The following is an 18220-nucleotide window of genomic DNA, read 5'->3' as shown; positions in this document are numbered from 1 at the left end:
TTTTTAACAAAACTTTGGTGCATGAGAAACCTGTGTTTTCTTTCCACTCAATGTCCTAGCATAACTTAAATGTTACCACATTATGCTCGCTTTGAGATCAGCAAGACGGAGCTGGGTTGTCCGGGCCACGCACCAATCAACTCTCCTCCATGTTGTGTGTATTATGACTGCTATGAGTGGGATCATGTTTAATGTGGCGGACTGAAAGGAAAAAGCGTTACTGCCAAAATCAAAAGGAGAAACGGAGAATTTGAAAGGTTTCTTCAGGTTGACGTGTAGCCTTCAGACGCACCTGCCGGTCGTTTTTGGTTTGTTATGACGCCCCCATGAGACGGTTTGTTGGAACTGCAGCACAATCTTGTCCGTTTTCAGCTAGTGTGTTGGAAAGATTTATTTAATTTTACTCTTTAAATGCGTTATTTCTTTGACACGTGTTTAAAAAAATTATCAGTCAAATATTAAATAATTATTCAGTCTTATAACCAAATATATTAATATTGAAAATTAATTGGACTAATTAGTCCTATTAACTGGACACCATAGACCACAGTGATCAAATAGAAACGCATACAGTAATTGTTAAATAGTCTGTCTTAAAACCCACGCTCCGCCATGTCTCAGTCATGATGATGTGGAATTTAAAAAGTTATATTTCCTCCCAATACCCTAATACAGGACGACGGAATGTTTTTTATGCAATGAACAGGACATGCCCCTGAAGTGAAGAGTTGGCTTCAATAGTTCTGTCAGTGAGATGCATTTCATAAGAAATCGTTTTTACACATGAAATTTTAGTAAAATGTGTAATTGAAAGACCACAAAACACCGAGACAACAGTGAAACGACAAAGTATTTAAAACACAAACAAAAGCACTACTCACCAGGTAAACCGCTGGCGTCAGGAGTAACACCGCACACCAACACGTCGCCTGCATTCTTCCTGGTCTCAAACTTCCACTAGTTTCCCTTCGCTGGCTCTTTGTCTGTGAAGACCATAAATCCACGCGGTATCCGCTTTTACACAACCGTCAAGACCCTCACCAGCCTAGGCAAAAATGAAATTATACACCCCATGACCACTGAACAAGCTTAGCCTACACTTGGAGACAGATATTGGACGAGATGGGGGGGAACAAATAACGATTACAAAGGAATTAATCCAGAGAGCAGGGCTGAAGCAATGTCATAGTTCAATGAAAGATGAAAATTCGATTCAGAGTAAACATAAGGGACCAGTCCTTGATTTGATTGTCTTGCTGCCTGCCGTGCGCGTGAGGCTCGCCTAGCAGTTCCTTACTGAAAAGGAGAACAGTTCAAAGTAGAGTCGGATAAATAACGGACGCTTTATAACCGCGCCTCTGGAAAACGCGTGTCTACAACACATCCGGGCTGAGAGAAACACTGTCGCTCTGTCCACACATAATATGAGAGAGAGAAGAGAAGGGAGGGGAGGAGAGGAACGAGGGAAATATTAAAAAACGGGGCGAGATTGGTCCGAGACGCAAGGATCACAGAGTAGTCTTTAAACAACCACTATAGCTCGACGGAAAAGCTTTTCATTTACTGACTGGCGGTAGAGTGGTGGGGTTGGTTGATAGAGATAAACGAGCCGACATTCACAGAGAGCCACAGTGCATAATACAGTATGACTCCAGGACAAACAAACTCACTAGGCTATAGCACCAGCTCCCTCCCTCACTATGTATGGACAGATCACTGCCATATAAACCAGCACAGCTGGACAATGACATTGTTTTCTCGTATGCTATAGGTTATGTGCAGAATTTTGACTAACCAAATGCTAATGCATACAAAAATGGACCTACTCTTTATTTAGTAACAGTCTAAAACATAAAATTCAATTTAGCCTGTGAAAGATTAGCCTACATTGACAGAAGTGCTAAATGTAGCCTTATTGAGGATGTTCAAGACCTCAGAAGGGTTAAGCAGAACACTTTGAAGTCACTCAAGGGGAAGACAGGGCTAAAGAAGTAGGCTACTTGAGGGACTCTTAGAACATGGGGTCTTATTATGTGGATGGTCCATATCTTGACTACCACAAGTGCAAAGTCAATTCATGTTCATGTGCACATGCATGTGCGTGTTGCTGTTGCATGTTGCTATCATTGTGCGGTATCAAACTATACGTAAACGCACTGTCAGAGCACAAGGTTAAAGGAGCATGCACCACATGCTGAGTGTGTGTTTGTTGCAGGCAGTATATCAACCAACCCCACCTCTTCTTCCTTTCAAATGCCATCCTGGAGAAAAAAGAGGAGGGGAAGAGAGGAGAGGAAAAGACAGGGAGGGTAGTTCTGGTTGAATAAATCTGTGGTCCTCTCAGTGCTATAACATTGTGGTGGTCTGCTACTGTCACTATAACTCACCCCTGGGCCTGATGGATTCTTGTTCTGAATGGCTTAGGTAGCCTTCACAGGAGAGAGAAAGAGAGGGAGAGAGACTAGCCTTCACAACAGCTGCAGCAGCACCAGACCCAGGGGGATACATCTTTAGAGGCCTGCCATGATGCTGAATCCCAGCCTGGGGTCTGCTGCTACCCTGATACCCGTCATTTTGGAAGTACAGGACTGGTGCCCAAGAACCAGAGGCCCTATCAAGCGACGAAAGTGCTGGTTTAGGATCAGTTCTTACCTTTTGGATCACAAGGAATATGACTACTCATGTGGACTCTAAAACGCTCAATATATGCAGAGCCAGGTTTGAGGTTTCGATACTAGCGATTCATCAGGAAGTGAAGTGGAATAAAAAAAATGGGAAATTGGCCAATGTTTTCATGGAGGATAATTTGCAGCATATGCTCCCGATGTGATTTATTGACACGCACAAATACACAACGCATAGGACCTTCGCCAGGTCCTTGGCAATAGTCGCTCTGCCATGTTTCAGAGCCTAAAACATTTTTGAAAGAGAATAATGTCGGGGCTCAAGGATTCTCAAGGGCAAAACAGCATTACAGAGCATCAAATCAAATTGTATTTGTCACATACACATGGTTAGCAGATGTTAATGCGAGTGTAGTGAAATGCTTGTATCATATTGAGGAGTTACAACTGAACTAGTCAATTTTGCAACATCAGAGATATGAGAGAGAGAGAGAATGTTAACTAAACACTGAGCAGAAACTTTCTCTTCCTCCTGATCATGCCCCCCGCCACTTCTCTTTCTCTCTCTCACTCCAAGAGACACCCTAAATGTTAAAGGGATAATTAGGAGGTGGTGCTAATTCTCCTTGGCACACCTTTGGTGCCCATTCACTGCAGTGCAGAGCAACGGGCAACGAATTACAAACTAGTCACTTCCCTAATAGTCCTACCCAGGATGGAGGGCGGGGACAGGGGCGGGGAGAAAGGAAGGGGAAGAGGATGGAAAGAGGACTAATGAAGGGGAGAGAGAAAAAAAGGGGGCTGTGGAATGAGCTGAGTGACGTTGGCAGCACATATAGGAGACCGAGCCTGATCCGTCCGGTATTATGAATATGTCCAGCTGGCATGGCTCATTGCCCGATTGTCAGGGCAGATGTTGGGAGCAGAAGAGAGGGGAGCAGGCCCCTGAGCTTCAGGCCTAACCATGATGTGGTGGTGGCAGGGTTCTGTGGCTGCCATGTCTATGCCATCCTGCCAGTCAGCTGGCATCTGAAGTGCCCACTCCACTCCGCTATGACTAGACACCCAGAGAGGGACAGACAAGTCTAACATGAGTTTTACCCCTGACCAGAATGGATGGGTGGTGGGTAGTGGGAGGGTGCCTGGTGGGTTGTTATGGTGGGAGGGTGGGCACATTGATCTGCCATGTGTGGGTACAAAGCGCGGACTTCCTGGAGCTTGTGGCGGAGGCTGCCAATGTCTTTTATGTGGATGTGCGGTCAGGCGGGCAGGCGGGCGGGAACGTGCAGGCGGCGGGCGGACGGACGGCGGGATCTTGGAGATGACAGAGACAAATGCGGGATCAGAATGACGGTCACAGGATGCAGCTGGCAGCCATCACCATCGAGTACTTCCTCCTCATCACAATTAGACCCACTGTGTGTTACTGTGTGTGTGTGTGTGTGTGTGTATGTGTGTGTGTGTGTGTGTGTGTGTGTGTGTGTGTGTGTGTGTGTGTGTGTGTGTGTGTGTGTGTGTGTGTGTGTGTGTGTGTGTGTGTGTGTGTGTGTGTGTGCGTGTGCGTGTGTGTGTGCGTCTGACTGACTGCAGCCTGCAGGCTCTTGGAGCCAGAGGAGAAAGACAGGAGGAGAAATGGAAGAGAGGAAGAACTATGTTTGAATGCTTGTCATTCTGTGGATGAAGTCTTGCAGATGCACTCCAAATTCTCTAAATGAAGGGAGAAGTGGGACAATTAGGGAAATGTTTCTAGTTTAAGCGTTCACAGAAATGGGAAATAAAAGGTTCTCAGCTGACAAAAAACATACGAGGAGCTAAATTCTGCTCCCCAAAGTTTGTCAGTCCAGGCTATTTATCTTCCAGACATCGTCAGCAGGACGATCTGCATCTGGCAGTGCCCTCTACTGGTTACATCACTGATGTCTTGAAAAACAGACACAGACAATTCAGCTAGTACTTATCTAGTACTTAGCTAGTACTCATCTAGTATATGGTTTTGTCTGTTGGATATTTAAAGTGATGCCAGGCAATCATCTCCAGGCCTCGGCAGACATAAAGAACTTTCCTGGAATCAACTGGCAAGTGTCTTCACTGACATTTTCAACCTCTCACTGACCGAGTCTGTAATACCTACATGTTTCAAGCAGACCACCATAGTCCCTGTGCCCAAGAAAGAGAAGGTAATCTGCCTAAATGACTAACGCCCCGTAGCACTCATGTCAGTAGCCATGAAGTGATTTGAAAGGCTGGTTATGACTCACATCAACACCATCATCACAAAAACCTTAGATCCACTCCAATTCGCATACCGCCCCAAAAGATCCACAGATGACGCAATCTCAATCGCACTCCACACTGCCCTTTCCCACCTGGACAAAAGGATCACCGACCGCAAGGCGCTACAGAGGATAGTGCGTACTGCCCAGTACATCACCGAGGCCAAGCTTCCTGCCATCCAGGACCTATATGCTAGGTGGTGTCAGAGGAAAGACCAAAAAATTGTCAAAGACTCCAGTCAACCAAGTCATAGACTGTTCTCTCTGCTACCGCACGCCAAGAGGTACTGCAGCGCCAAGTCTAGGTCCAAAAGGCTCCATAACAGCTTCTACCCCCAAGCCATAAGACTGCTGAACAATCAATCAAATGGCCACCCGGACTGTTTGCATTGACACCCCCCTGTTTGTTTTTACACTGCTGCTACTCACTGTTTATTATCTATGCATAGTTACTCTACCCCTACCTACATGTACAAATTACCTCTAACCTGTACCCCCGCACATGGACAATAAACTTAATGAAAAATATTAAATCAAAAGTAACGCTATAAAATAACAATAGTAGACACTATATACTGCCTGTATATAGTGTCTACTATTGTTATTTTATAGTGTTACTTTTGATTTAATATTTTTACATTAAGTGTATTTCGTAAATATTGTCTTAACTCAATTTCTTCAACTGCATTGTTGGTTAAGGACTTGTAAGTAAGCATTTCACGGTAAGGTTCACGGTACCTGTTGTTTTCGGAGCATGTGACAAATAAAATTAGATTTTGATTTGTCTTCTATGAAGCAGAGAGAGAGAGAGTGAGACAGAGCGAGAGAGCGAGAGAGCGAGAGAGCGAGATGATAGATAGATAGATAGATAGATAGATAGATAGATAGATAGATAGATAGATAGATAGATAGATAGATAGAGAGAGAGATAGATAGATAGAGAGACAGAGCGAGATATATGCCAAAATGATCAAGTGCTTCAAATTTTCTCTCTCTCTTCATCAAATTTTCCTGGATCTTCATAACTCAGAGGTCGAAATAAGAAGTGGTATCACAACAGAAGTTAATTGATTAAGTTGATTAAGGAGCATGCACACACACACACACACACACACACACACACACACACACACACACACACACACACACACACACACACACACACACACGGAGACATGATCATGAGAGGAGCTGAATGGCTGGTAGTACCAAGGCCACACAGACGAACTGTGGTTAGTCTCCCTGATCAATGATTACAGTTGTGACAGTGTGATGACTCTGGTTGATTAAGCTTGATTAAGACCGAAACATGACTTTAACAAGCAGAGGAGAGGACAATCAACTGATTAGGTGGAGGAATGTAATTTACTGTAAACCAGGGCCTGGTCAAATATAGTGCACTAAACAAGAAATAGGCTGCTATTTGGGCAACTTACGAAATGATCTGGAATTTACATAGAAACAACATGGTAACAATATCTACAAGACCATTACCTAGGAATGACCTGTAAATGTAAAGCACAATCCTGTCATGACTAGCCTTGAAAACCATTCCCAAAAAGGCATAAAATCGGTAGCAGTGGTGCTCTCTCATGGAAGCTTTATGTTACACCTAGGAACAAATATGATGAAGTAATCCCTGTCAAAATCTGTCTGTTTAAACTAGAGATATGTTTCGTTTTGTTGCATGGCCTGCGCCTCAATCCACCTCATCCACCAATGGTGGCCTGGAAGGTGACTGAACTACAACGGTGTTGGTTAGACCACAAGACGTCCTGAAAATCGGTATTCTCACGAAAACGTCTGTTGCGTCTGAACAGTTTTGTCTACACACCGATATGGAAAGGTGAGACTCTCACGAACACATACGTGTCTGTTGTTTTGCTCTAGGACATCTTCAACATCTTCACACTATCGCCCAGGCCAGAGAGAGTGTGATTTTAAATGTACAGTAGAATAGCTCCAGCTCCTCAGACTTCACTAAAGCCCCTTCTGTCCTCTGACGTGTGTGTGTGTGTGGATAGCTCTTTCTGACCGACGTGTGTCCTGGGTCTGAGTTTCTCACAGATTCTGCCGTCTTCAGTGTAGTGTTTCTATATCTAAATTTTCTTCTGCACTGGAAGAGGGGAGACATATATTTTCAAAGACCTAGCATGAGGGAATGGTCAGCATGACATCTTAAATAGTGTTCTAGCCCCATCTATTGGTATAGACTGATATAACAGCATATTCTCTTTTTAATACGGGTGCATACTGCATGATGAGAGCCTTGTCATAGAGGCTAATGACACAATTATTTTGTTTTTCTTATTTATTATCAGCAACTGGTCAGATACATATAAACAACCTGTAGGAAAAGGACAGAGCTCTGCAACTTTGTTTTAACAAGGTAATCATCAGTATCGCTTTAGCAAAGATCATTAACGTTACACACACATAGGCAGAAACACACATGCACACACACACGCACGCACGCACGCACGCACACACACTTCGAGAGGTTTTTACTTAACACGGCGCAATAAAAAAGAAATTAACATATTTATATATAATACATAAATAATTATTAAATAAAAACATTATGCAGTCATTTATTTACAACTCATTTAAAAAAGTGAACATTCCTTTGACCAGCTGGCAACAGACTCCTCAAAATGATCAATGATGTTTCTGTCTGTCTGTATGTCCATCTGTCTCTACCACCACAATTCAATACCCTCTTTGTTTTCTGGGGAATAGAACGGTTGTAACAGATTAATTTACTTTACATGAGGTTTGTCCATCTATACCATTGAATAAACAGTCTGCACTACCAACTGCTAGTCCGCCATAGTCAATATTATGCATATAACCTGTTTTCAGACAGAGGACTCTGACTCTGACTCTTCGGATATGTCATTGCATCATTAGCATGAGAAGCTTGAGCTACATCTAGGACCTTGGTGCATTTGTTCCTTGGAATTCCTTGGAGTGTTATTATGGCTACCTAGGCTACATTCTATCTAGCTTTTGCAATACATAACCCATCATAGAATAGCACCAAGGCAGGGAGAAAGAACAAAGCATAAGTGTGTGTGAGTGATTATTGTAGACATTGTAGTCACACTCATCTCTCAACCGATGTAACAGCCACACTGAATATGAACAGCATTGAGAGATCACGTATGATATGTATATAGCAATACGCCTAAGTAGTTTGGATACAAGTAGGCTGTTCTAGTTAGGATTGGCGATGTTACACAGCAGTAGATATTAGACCAAGATATAAAGAGAACCCTCTCTCTTCTGATGTAACAGAAGGTAAAGAAGACGTTGTGAACAAACCCAGTCACACCCTTCTGTCTGTCTTAACAACTAAGACCATATTCAATCAAACTCGCAGTAGGAAAAAGGAATCACATTGCTCTTGCACTGTGAAAATGCACCCTTTCAATAGCATCATCAAATAGAATTGCTGCTGTGTTTCTCTCAATAAACATCCAACAGCTCCTTTAATCTGCTTCTTTATGGTGTGAGCAATGTGATTTTTCTGCCATGCGGAATCCGGATTCCCTGCAGTGCACTTTGAGATGAATTAAGACAATAAATTAAATGGAAAAACAATGATTAACCATAATAAGCCTTCAACAGTCAGAGAAACCAACAGGAGACAAACATAAAGTCAGTCAGTCAGGCAGAGAAACCAACAGGAGACAAACATAAAGTCAGTCAGGCAGAGAAACCAACAGGAGACAAACATAAAGTCAGTCAGTCAGGCAGAGAAACCAACAGGAGACAAACATATAGTCAGTCAGTCAGAGAAACCAACAGGAGACAAACATATAGTCAGTCAGTCAGAGAAACCAACAGGAGACAAACATAAAGTCAGTCAGTCAGGCAGAGAAACCAACAGGAGACAAACATATAGTCAGTCAGTCAGAGAAACCAACAGGAGACAAACATATAGTCAGTCAGTCAGAGAAACCAACAGGAGACAAACATAAAGTCAGTCAGTCAGGCAGAGAAACCGACAGGAGACAAACATAAAGTCAGTCAGGCAGAGAAACCAACAGGAGACAAACATAAAGTCAGTCAGTCAGGCAGAGAAACCAACAGGAGACAAACATATAATCAGTCAGTCAGGCAGAGAAACCAACAGGAGACAAACATAAAGTCAGTCAGTCAGAGAAACCAACAGGAGACAAACATAAAGTCAGTCAGGCAGAGAAACCAACAGGAGACAAACATAAAGTCAGTCAGTCAGGCAGAGAAACCAACAGGAGACAAACATATAATCAGTCAGTCAGAGAAACCAACAGGAGACAAACATAAAGTCAGTCAGTCAGAGAAACCAACAGGAGACAAACATATAGTCAGTCAGGCAGAGAAACCAACAGGAGACAAACATAAAGTCAGTCAGTCAGAGAAACCAACAGGAGACAAACATATAGTCAGTCAGGCAGAGAAACCAACAGGAGACAAACATAAAGTCAGTCAGTCAGAGAAACCAACAGGAGACAAATATAAAGTCAGTCAGTCAGAGAAACCAACAGGAGACAAACATATAGTCAGTCAGGCAGAGAAACCAACAGGAGACAAACATAAAGTCAGTCAGGCAGAGAAACCAACAGGAGACAAACATAAAGTCAGTCAGTCAGGCAGAGAAACCAACAGGAGACAAACATAAAGTCAGTCAGTCAGAGAAACCAACAGGAGACAAACATAAAGTCAGTCAGTCAGTCAGAGAAACCAACAGGAGACAAACATAAAGTCAGTCAGTCAGTCAGAGAAACCAACAGGAGACAAACATAAAGTCAGTCAGTCAGAGAAACCAACAGGAGACAAACATAAAGTCAGTCAGTCAGAGAAACCAACAGGAGACAAACATAAAGTCAGTCAGGCAGAGAAACCAACAGGAGACAAACATAAAGTCAGTCAGTCAGGCAGAGAAACCAACAGGAGACAAACATAAAGTCAGTCAGTCAGAGAAACCAACAGGAGACAAACATAAAGTCAGTCAGTCAGAGAAACCAACAGGAGACAAACATAAAGTCAGTCAGTCATGCAGAGAAACCAACAGGAGACAAACATAAAGTCAGTCAGTCAGGCAGAGAAACCAACAGGAGACAAACATAAAGTCAGTCAGTCAGTCAGAGAAACCAACAGGAGACAAACATAAAGTCAGTCAGTCAGGCAGAGAAACCAACAGGAGACAAACATAAAGTCAGTCAGTCAGAGAAACCAACAGGAGACAAACATAAAGTCAGTCAGTCAGGCAGAGAAACCAACAGGAGACAAACATATAGTCAGTCAGGCAGAGAAACCAACAGGAGACAAACATAAAGTCAGTCAGTCAGGCAGAGAAACCAACAGGAGACAAACATAAAGTCAGTCAGGCAGAGAAACCAACAGGAGACAAACATATAGTCAGTCAGGCAGAGAAACCAACAGGAGACAAACATAAAGTCAGTCAGTCAGGCAGAGAAACCAACAGGAGACAAACATAAAGTCAGTCAGTCAGGCAGAGAAACCAACAGGAGACAAACATATAGTCAGTCAGTCAGGCAGAGAAACCAACAGGAGACAAACATAAAGTCAGTCAGTCAGGCAGAGAAACCAACAGGAGACAAACATAAAGTCAGTCAGTCAGGCAGAGAAACCAACAGGAGACAAACATAAAGTCAGTCAGTCAGAGAAACCAACAGGAGACAAACATAAAGTCAGTCAGTCAGGCAGAGAAACCAACAGGAGACAAACATAAAGTCAGTCAGTCAGGCAGAGAAACCAACAGGAGACAAACATATAGTCAGTCAGTCAGGCAGAGAAACCAACAGGAGACAAACATAAAGTCAGTCAGTCAGGCAGAGAAACCAACAGGAGACAAACATAAAGTCAGTCAGTCAGGCAGAGAAACCAACAGGAGACAAACATAAAGTCAGTCAGTCAGGCAGAGAAACCAACAGGAGACAAACATAAAGTCAGTCAGTCAGAGAAACCAACAGGAGACAAACATAAAGTCAGTCAGTCAGGCAGAGAAACCAACAGGAGACAAACATAAAGTCAGTCAGTCAGGCAGAGAAACCAACAGGAGACAAACATATAGTCAGTCAGTCAGGCAGAGAAACCAACAGGAGACAAACATAAAGTCAGTCAGTCAGGCAGAGAAACCAACAGGAGACAAACATAAAGTCAGTCAGTCATGCAGAGAAACCAACAGGAGACAAACATAAAGTCAGTCAGTCAGTCAGAGAAACCAACAGGAGACAAACATAAAGTCAGTCAGTCAGGCAGAGAAACCAACAGGAGACAAACATAAAGTCAGTCAGTCAGAGAAACCAACAGGAGACAAACATAAAGTCAGTCAGTCAGGCAGAGAAACCAACAGGAGACAAACATAAAGTCAGTCAGTCAGAGAAACCAACAGGAGACAAACATAAAGTCAGTCAGTCAGGCAGAGAAACCAACAGGAGACAAACATAAAGTCAGTCAGTCAGTCAGTCAGTCAGTCAGTCAGTCAGTCAGTCAGTCAGTCAGTCAGACAATGAGACATGTTCAGAGCTGGGTTCAGTATTTCTTTTCTTTCCAATACTTTGAGCATTTAATTGAGCCTGGAGTGGCAGATGGGCGGTTTTGCATTTTTATGACTATTCCAATGGCTCCATTGCGCCAGGCTCAGTTAAGCGCAGCTGGAAACAGATACTACTACAAAGGAAAAGTGGTGCCCACAAAATAAAGGATATTTACATGGCATCGTCCGTCCCGTCATCATATCACATACAAGAAGCAAAATAAGCAAAATATTCTTAACAAACGTTGGTGAGTTTTTGTTTTTGAAAAAAATGTCTACTTTTTTACATTTCTAGCACAAGACTGTACATCATCTTGTATTGAGAGAGGCAGCTTCCTAGACATAAGTATCATGCTGCACTAATATAGTGCAATATTGCGCCTGAAAACAGAAGAGAAAAGGAGAAGCAGAAAGAGATTTCCTACAAAGGTTGACAGCATTTCTGCAAGATTAGGACACTTTCTTCTTGTTTTATTTTCTAGGTAAAAGGATCCAGTCCAGAACAAAAATAGAGAGGCAGCGATTTTCTCCAGGAAAATGTAAAAAAAAGCGTTGAGTGTTTCTCATTTCATTTTTAACAGAGCACCTGTAGCAAAGGAGGGACTTATGCTTTTGCAGCAAAAATCATTGTGTTTTTTCAGGGCCCTCTCCAACAACCTTTGTTTCAAAAGGCATTTTTATTTGACAGAAAAAGTAGTAAATGGCAGATAAGCAAAGGCAGACTTCCTTAAGAAGAAATAGAGTTTGTGAAGGCTCTTGTGAAACAAATTATACAAAAATTAAATAAATCAAAAATATTGAGGGAGGAAAATTCTAGGCTACTAATGAACAAACATGGTTCGATTTCTGTCTGACTTCTTTTTCTTCTTTTTTTTGTTATCTTCCCAGAGTTCCAGATATCTTAATAAGCCACGCCCACTGGTAGCCTGAGAAGAACGGTCAAAGGTGGGTCTCCATGACAACCCATCTGTCTGTTCCCACGACGACAGTCTCCATGACGTCAGTGTAAAATGATTCTCCCACAGGTAGATTAGGAGGTTCACATGTCAGCGTCTCCGTCATAGGCCAGGGTCAGGGGCTTGAGCCGGTTGTTATACATCTGTCTTCTCTGGGGTTTCTTTGGCTTTTTACTAGGAAAGAAAAATGGCAGAAAACATTGTTATTACAGGTTTTTATTTCAATTACTGAAGAGGACATCTAGACTCCACTAGCCCTAATATGTAGTTCTAGACATCATAGTAATGAAGGACGTATCCATATCATGGCTAAGTTACCCCCACCTGATACATAGAACTCTCTCTGCTATCTTTTCAAACTGTTTGCCTCATGTAAAGAGCTGCATGCATCACTGTGCTGAAGGCCATGCGTTTAGTGGACGGTCACTTCTACCATCATGCAAAAGGCAATATTGAAATTGCCAATGACTCTGTTCTGACACTGCCACTGTCCTTGAAGGAAAAACAACACATCTGTTGGTTACAGCAGTAGTAAGGAACATTTCAGAAGCACATTTCAGTGCCTCTTGTCCTAGCATTGAAGTGATGGTGCAGTCGATAACGCAGCACTTCATGAACAATGTCAACAGCTGCTGTAATTGATTTTTATATTGAGACATGTGAGAGAGGTTGAACTCTAAAGGAAGCTGATGAGGAGGACAAGCACAGTACAGAAAGCAGCTTTTTTTCAGCCCAGAACAGTTCCCACTCAAACAGTTCCCACTCACCTTAATGGAAACTAGGCTATGGCACACAGAGACAGTGTAGACAGTTAGCTATAGGTACATAATGATGACAACACTATGGCATGTCTGGGCAGGCTCTAATATATCACACATCACAACTTTACATACAAAACACAGGGATGAGAGACAATAACAACACAGTGATGAATATATGTCAAATGTAAATAAGATATGTTGTGAAATGTGTCCATCATAAATGGATCAGGAAGAATGGACGGAACAAATAAAGGCTTGAATGGTGAGAGGATCATTGAATAATAGTGATGAGTGATTCTTCTATCTGGCCACAAGAGGACAGTATGCTATTAAAAGTGAAAGCTGGTCGTTTTATAGAGTAACTATGAGATCAATGTTCTGCGTCTCTGAAATCAGAAATATACTGCATCCATATTATGAAGTCCTTCAACAAATAACCAAGGGACTTCCTAAAATGGAATCTGTACAGAAGTATGTTTACGTATGGAGGTGCTCTAAAGACTAAACAAACTCCAGGAGCACAGAGGGGTCAGAGGTCTAACAGAGGGACCTGAGGGGATGACTTCCTGCTCACCATCAATAGCTCCATTTGATTGGTCGGACAGGCACATGTGACAGCAGATGTGGGGAGGACAGAAAGACAGAGGGTAGGGGAGCTTGCAGCGAGGGCCGCCATTATGTCCGGACCTCTAAGTTATGAGTGTTTCAATGCCTTGTGGTTGTTGTTGTGGTTGTTGGTGGTGATTTTGTTGTTTATGATGGTTTTGTTGTTGATGCTGTTGTGCTTCTTGTTGATATTGATGTTGTTGATTATATGGTTGTTGCTGACAGTGTTGATTTTGTTGTGGTGGCGGTTGTTGTTGTTGATTTTGATTTTGTTGATGATATTGCTGATATTCATGTTTTTGTTGTTGATCTTGACAATGATTCTGATGCGGTTGTTGTTCTTGATATTGATGTTGTTGTTCTAGTTCGTGTGCCTCATTCTGGCAGTCAGGACACGTATAAGCCATGGTATGATCGTTCTGTCCTCTCCAGATCACCGTATCAGTGCACCGGTCAGGGTTCCAGTTACAGTGACGGGTAATACTCCGACTGCTGGTGCACGGAGGATTGGGGGGGGGGGGGGGGCGGATAAGGTGGGGAGAGGGATGAACGGATGAGGTGGGGAGATAGATGGAAAGAGAAAAGCAAATTGGAGAGTACAAATAATGACATGATTTGAAATGAAAATGAATGGGTAAAAATGAAGCTGATGTGATCGTGAAGTAATATACACTGAGTGCACAAAACATTAAGGACACCTTCCTAATATTGGGTTGCACTCCACACTTTTGCGCTCAGAACAGCCTCAATTCGTCCGAGAATGCACTCTACAAGGTGTCAGAAGCGTTCCAGAGGGATGCTGGCCCATGTTGACTCCAATACTTCCCACAGTTATATCAAGTTGGCTGGATGTCCTTTGGGTGGGGGAGCATTGTCGGTACACACGGGAAACTGTGTGAAAAACACAGCAGCGCTGCCGTTCTTGGCACAAACCAGTGCGCTTGGCACCTACTACCATAACCCTTTCAAAGGCACTTAAATCTTTTGTCTTGCCCATACACCCTCTGCATGGCACACATACACAATCCATGTCTAAATTGTCTCAAGGCTTAAAAATCATTATTTAACCTGTCTCCTCCCCTTCATCTACACTGATTGAAGTGGATTTAACAAGTGAGGGTAATACTGTAGCTTTCACCTGGATTCACATGGTCAGTCTATGACATGGAAAGAGCAGATGTCCTTAAAACCACTGAAGGATCAAACCATTTTTTTTAAATATTCACCTAAAATGATATACCCAAATCTAACTGCCTGTTTCTCAGGACCTGAAGCAAGGATATGCATATTATTGATACCATTTAAAAGGAAGCACTGAAGTTTGTGGAAATGTGAAATTAATGTGGGAGAATGTAACACATTAGATCTGGTAAAAGACAATACTAAGGAATGTTTTTTTTGTATAATCTTTGAAATGCAAGACAAAGGTCACAATGTACTATTCCATGTTAGGCGTAGTTTTGGTGTTTGCCACTAGATGGCAGCAGTGTATGTGCAAAGTTTTAGACTGATCCAATGAACAATTGAATTTCTGTTCAAAATGTTGTATCAAGTCTGCCCAAATGTGCCTATTTGGCAAGTTCATAACTGTGTACTCTCCTCAAACAATAACATGGTATTCTTTCACTGTAATAGCTACTGTAAATTGGACAGTGCAGTTAGATTAACAAGAATTTAAGCTTTCTGCCTATATCAGATATGTCTATGTCCTGGGAAATGTTCTTGTTACTTACAATCTCATGCTAATCACATTAGAACACGTTAGCTCAACCGTCCCGTGAGGTGGGTCACAGATCTCGTAGAGGTTAATGTTTTGTACACTCAGTGTACATACAGGTGATGACATACATACATACATACATGCACACATACATACATACATACATACATACATACATACATACATACATACATACATACATACATACATACATACATACATACAAATGATGACATACAGGATACACGTGACATTCAGATGACTGATATACACAAACTATCAAACAGGTTAACTTACCAGGCTAGGAAGGTCATGGAGACTATAAATATGAGTAGAACAAAAGCTCCAGCTGCCACACCGTAGACCCATGTCTTCAGTTTACCATCTGTAGAGAAGGATACACCACACACACTTAGCACACTGACAAGTGACCAACGTCAGTGACAGCTCACATTGGACTCTAATGTGAACAGCTTCACTGCACCTCCATTCCTGTGCAGTAGAGCAGCACACCACATGTTTTCCTGATCATCTGTTGTGTGTAAATTATTAGAGCTGGATTGTACTTCAATTTTCCGGTGAATATTAAGATCCACCGCATCATCATACGTGAGTAGAATTGATGGATATTCTGAGGAATTCTCGGCCTAATCCTAAATATGTGTGCAAATGGACGGTGTGATACTTCTGTTCATATACCTCTTGACGTTGTTAAGGGATTTGTAGAAAAACAATGTGGCTACCGGGGAATGACACCATGCAGAATGGTTACCTTTTTGTAGCTCTACTGCAAATTCTGCTATAATTCCTGAATATATTCACATTTACTTTCTACAAAATATAGGCCGATATTCTAACAAGATTCGACAACATCACATAATAACAACTAAGAAAAGTCTTGGATGGTTCCTACTGTCCCGTAAATTGCTGGAGTAAATCTGTCTGGTTAGTGTACCTGGTCCGAAGGGCTGTAGGAACCAGGTGCGTCCAGCTCGGCCAGGCAGGCTGTTGGAGGGCTGTGTGGGGCTGACCGCCCTGATGGTCTTCACATCAGCCCTGTTGTCCCCTGCCGTGGGGATCTCTAACACAGGGATCACCGTACACTGGTCCAGCAGGCCGTCTGATGTCATCACCTCCGTGTAGCCCTCATCACAACCACACACACCCGCCTGGGAGAAGAGGGGAGGAACACACATGTATAAGGGAAATGAACTCGCACATCAAGGGGTTGCTTTGCAGGCATGTCAGAGACGGTCAATATAACATAATTTTTGTCAGTTTCATCTCTTTTAGCAGAGCAAATAAAGCTGTCAGAGGCTACTGACCTGGTTAAGCATCAAGTTGGATTTTAAGTAAGGTTATTTCTTATCAAATGTTCTCAGGTGTAATTGAATGAATCATCCCTCAGCTTGAGCTCAGCCTCATATCTTGGCAGTATTAAAATGAACCATCGCACGTTTCAAGCCCCTTTGTGATGCTACTGCTGCTTTGAAAGAGGGGGGGGATCAGACAGAAATTCATGCTTTGAGATTTAAAGGGTTGGGTCTGTTTGGGTTGGGGTATACAGCCAGCCAGCCCAAAGGTTAACCCATGTTCTTTCTCTCTTTCTCTTATTCTTCTCTCTCTCCTTCTTTCTATCGTCGCTCTCTCTGTTCATTCATCTGCCCAACCCAGAGGTTTCTGGTGCTCTGTTTCTCTCATCTCCCTCTCTCTGTTCATTCATCTGCCTGCTTGGCGGGGGGTTCCCCTATTCCCCAGCAATCTCCGGAGGATAATCACCCCGAGAAGAAATACCCACAATGCAATCAGTGGCTGTACGGCTGAACACACACACACACATACAGGGTCGACGGATGAAAGAACAGGGCAGGAAACAGGAGGGCTGATTAGCATAACCAAAGTGGCAGACAAAGAGAGGGGCAGGATGAGGATGCAGCAGCCTTATCACTGGTTTGTTATGCAGCCTGGTTCTGCAGCATGGGGCTAAACAACACACTGCCGAGTCTGTGGCTGGCAAACACAGCTTACACACACACCAAGACCTGCATGTGCATGCACACACACACAAACACACCAACACACACAAACAGACACACACCGACACAGGACGTACATGCACATCTTCTCGTATACACACACACACACATGCATGCATGCATATACACTGCTCAAAAAAATAAAGGGAACACTTAAACAACACAATGTAACTCCAAGTCAATCACACTTCTGTGAAATCAAACTGTCCACTTAGGAAGCAACACTGATTGACAATAAATTTCACATGCTGTTGTGCAAATGGAATAGACAAAAGGTGGAAATTATAGGCAATTAGCAAGACACCCCCAATGAAGGAATGGTTCTGCAGGTGGTGACCACAGACCACTTCTCAGTTCCTATGCTTCCTGGCTGATGTTTTAGTCACTTTTGAATGCTGGCGGTGCTTTCACTCTAGTGGTAGCATGAGACGGAGTCTACAACCCACACAAGTGGCTCAGGTAGTGCAGTTCATCCAGGATGGCACATCAATGCGAGCTGTGGCAAAAAGGTTTGCTGTGTCTGTCAGCGTAGTGTCCAGAGCATGGAGGCGCTACCAGAAGACAGGCCAGTACATCAGGAGACGTGGAGGAGGCCGTAGGAGGGCAACAACCCAGCAGCAGGACCGCTACCTCCGCCTTTGTGCAAGGAGGAGCACTACCAGAGCCCTGCAAAATGACCTCCAGCAGGCCACAAATG

The 18220-nt window shown here is 43.0% G+C and overlaps 2 protein-coding genes across 2 annotated transcripts in view; both read right to left on the bottom strand.

The window, feature by feature from the left end:
- The window catches only part of LOC129831004 (neurexophilin-1), a 62496-nt gene extending 60862 nt beyond the window's left edge, over positions 1-1634 (bottom strand). Inside the window, exon 1 of the mRNA XM_055893961.1 lies at positions 882-1634. Coding sequence (XP_055749936.1) covers positions 882-935 — 54 coding nt within the window. The 5' untranslated portion in view covers positions 936-1634. The remainder of the gene's footprint in view (positions 1-881) is intronic.
- Positions 1635-7196: 5562 nt separating this feature from the next.
- The window catches only part of LOC129831003 (thrombospondin type-1 domain-containing protein 7A-like), a 214181-nt gene continuing 203157 nt past the window's right edge, over positions 7197-18220 (bottom strand). The window contains exons 26-28 of the mRNA XM_055893960.1: positions 16443-16656; positions 15785-15872; positions 7197-12574 (exon numbers count right to left, since the gene is read on the bottom strand). Of these exons, the coding sequence (XP_055749935.1) occupies positions 12484-12574; positions 15785-15872; positions 16443-16656 (393 nt within the window). The 3' untranslated portion in view covers positions 7197-12483. The remainder of the gene's footprint in view (positions 12575-15784; positions 15873-16442; positions 16657-18220) is intronic.

This window comes from Salvelinus fontinalis, chromosome 32 (assembly GCF_029448725.1).
Source record: "Salvelinus fontinalis isolate EN_2023a chromosome 32, ASM2944872v1, whole genome shotgun sequence".
Classification (NCBI taxonomy): domain Eukaryota; kingdom Metazoa; phylum Chordata; class Actinopteri; order Salmoniformes; family Salmonidae; genus Salvelinus; species Salvelinus fontinalis.
This window is presented reverse-complemented; position numbering and strand designations above follow the sequence as displayed.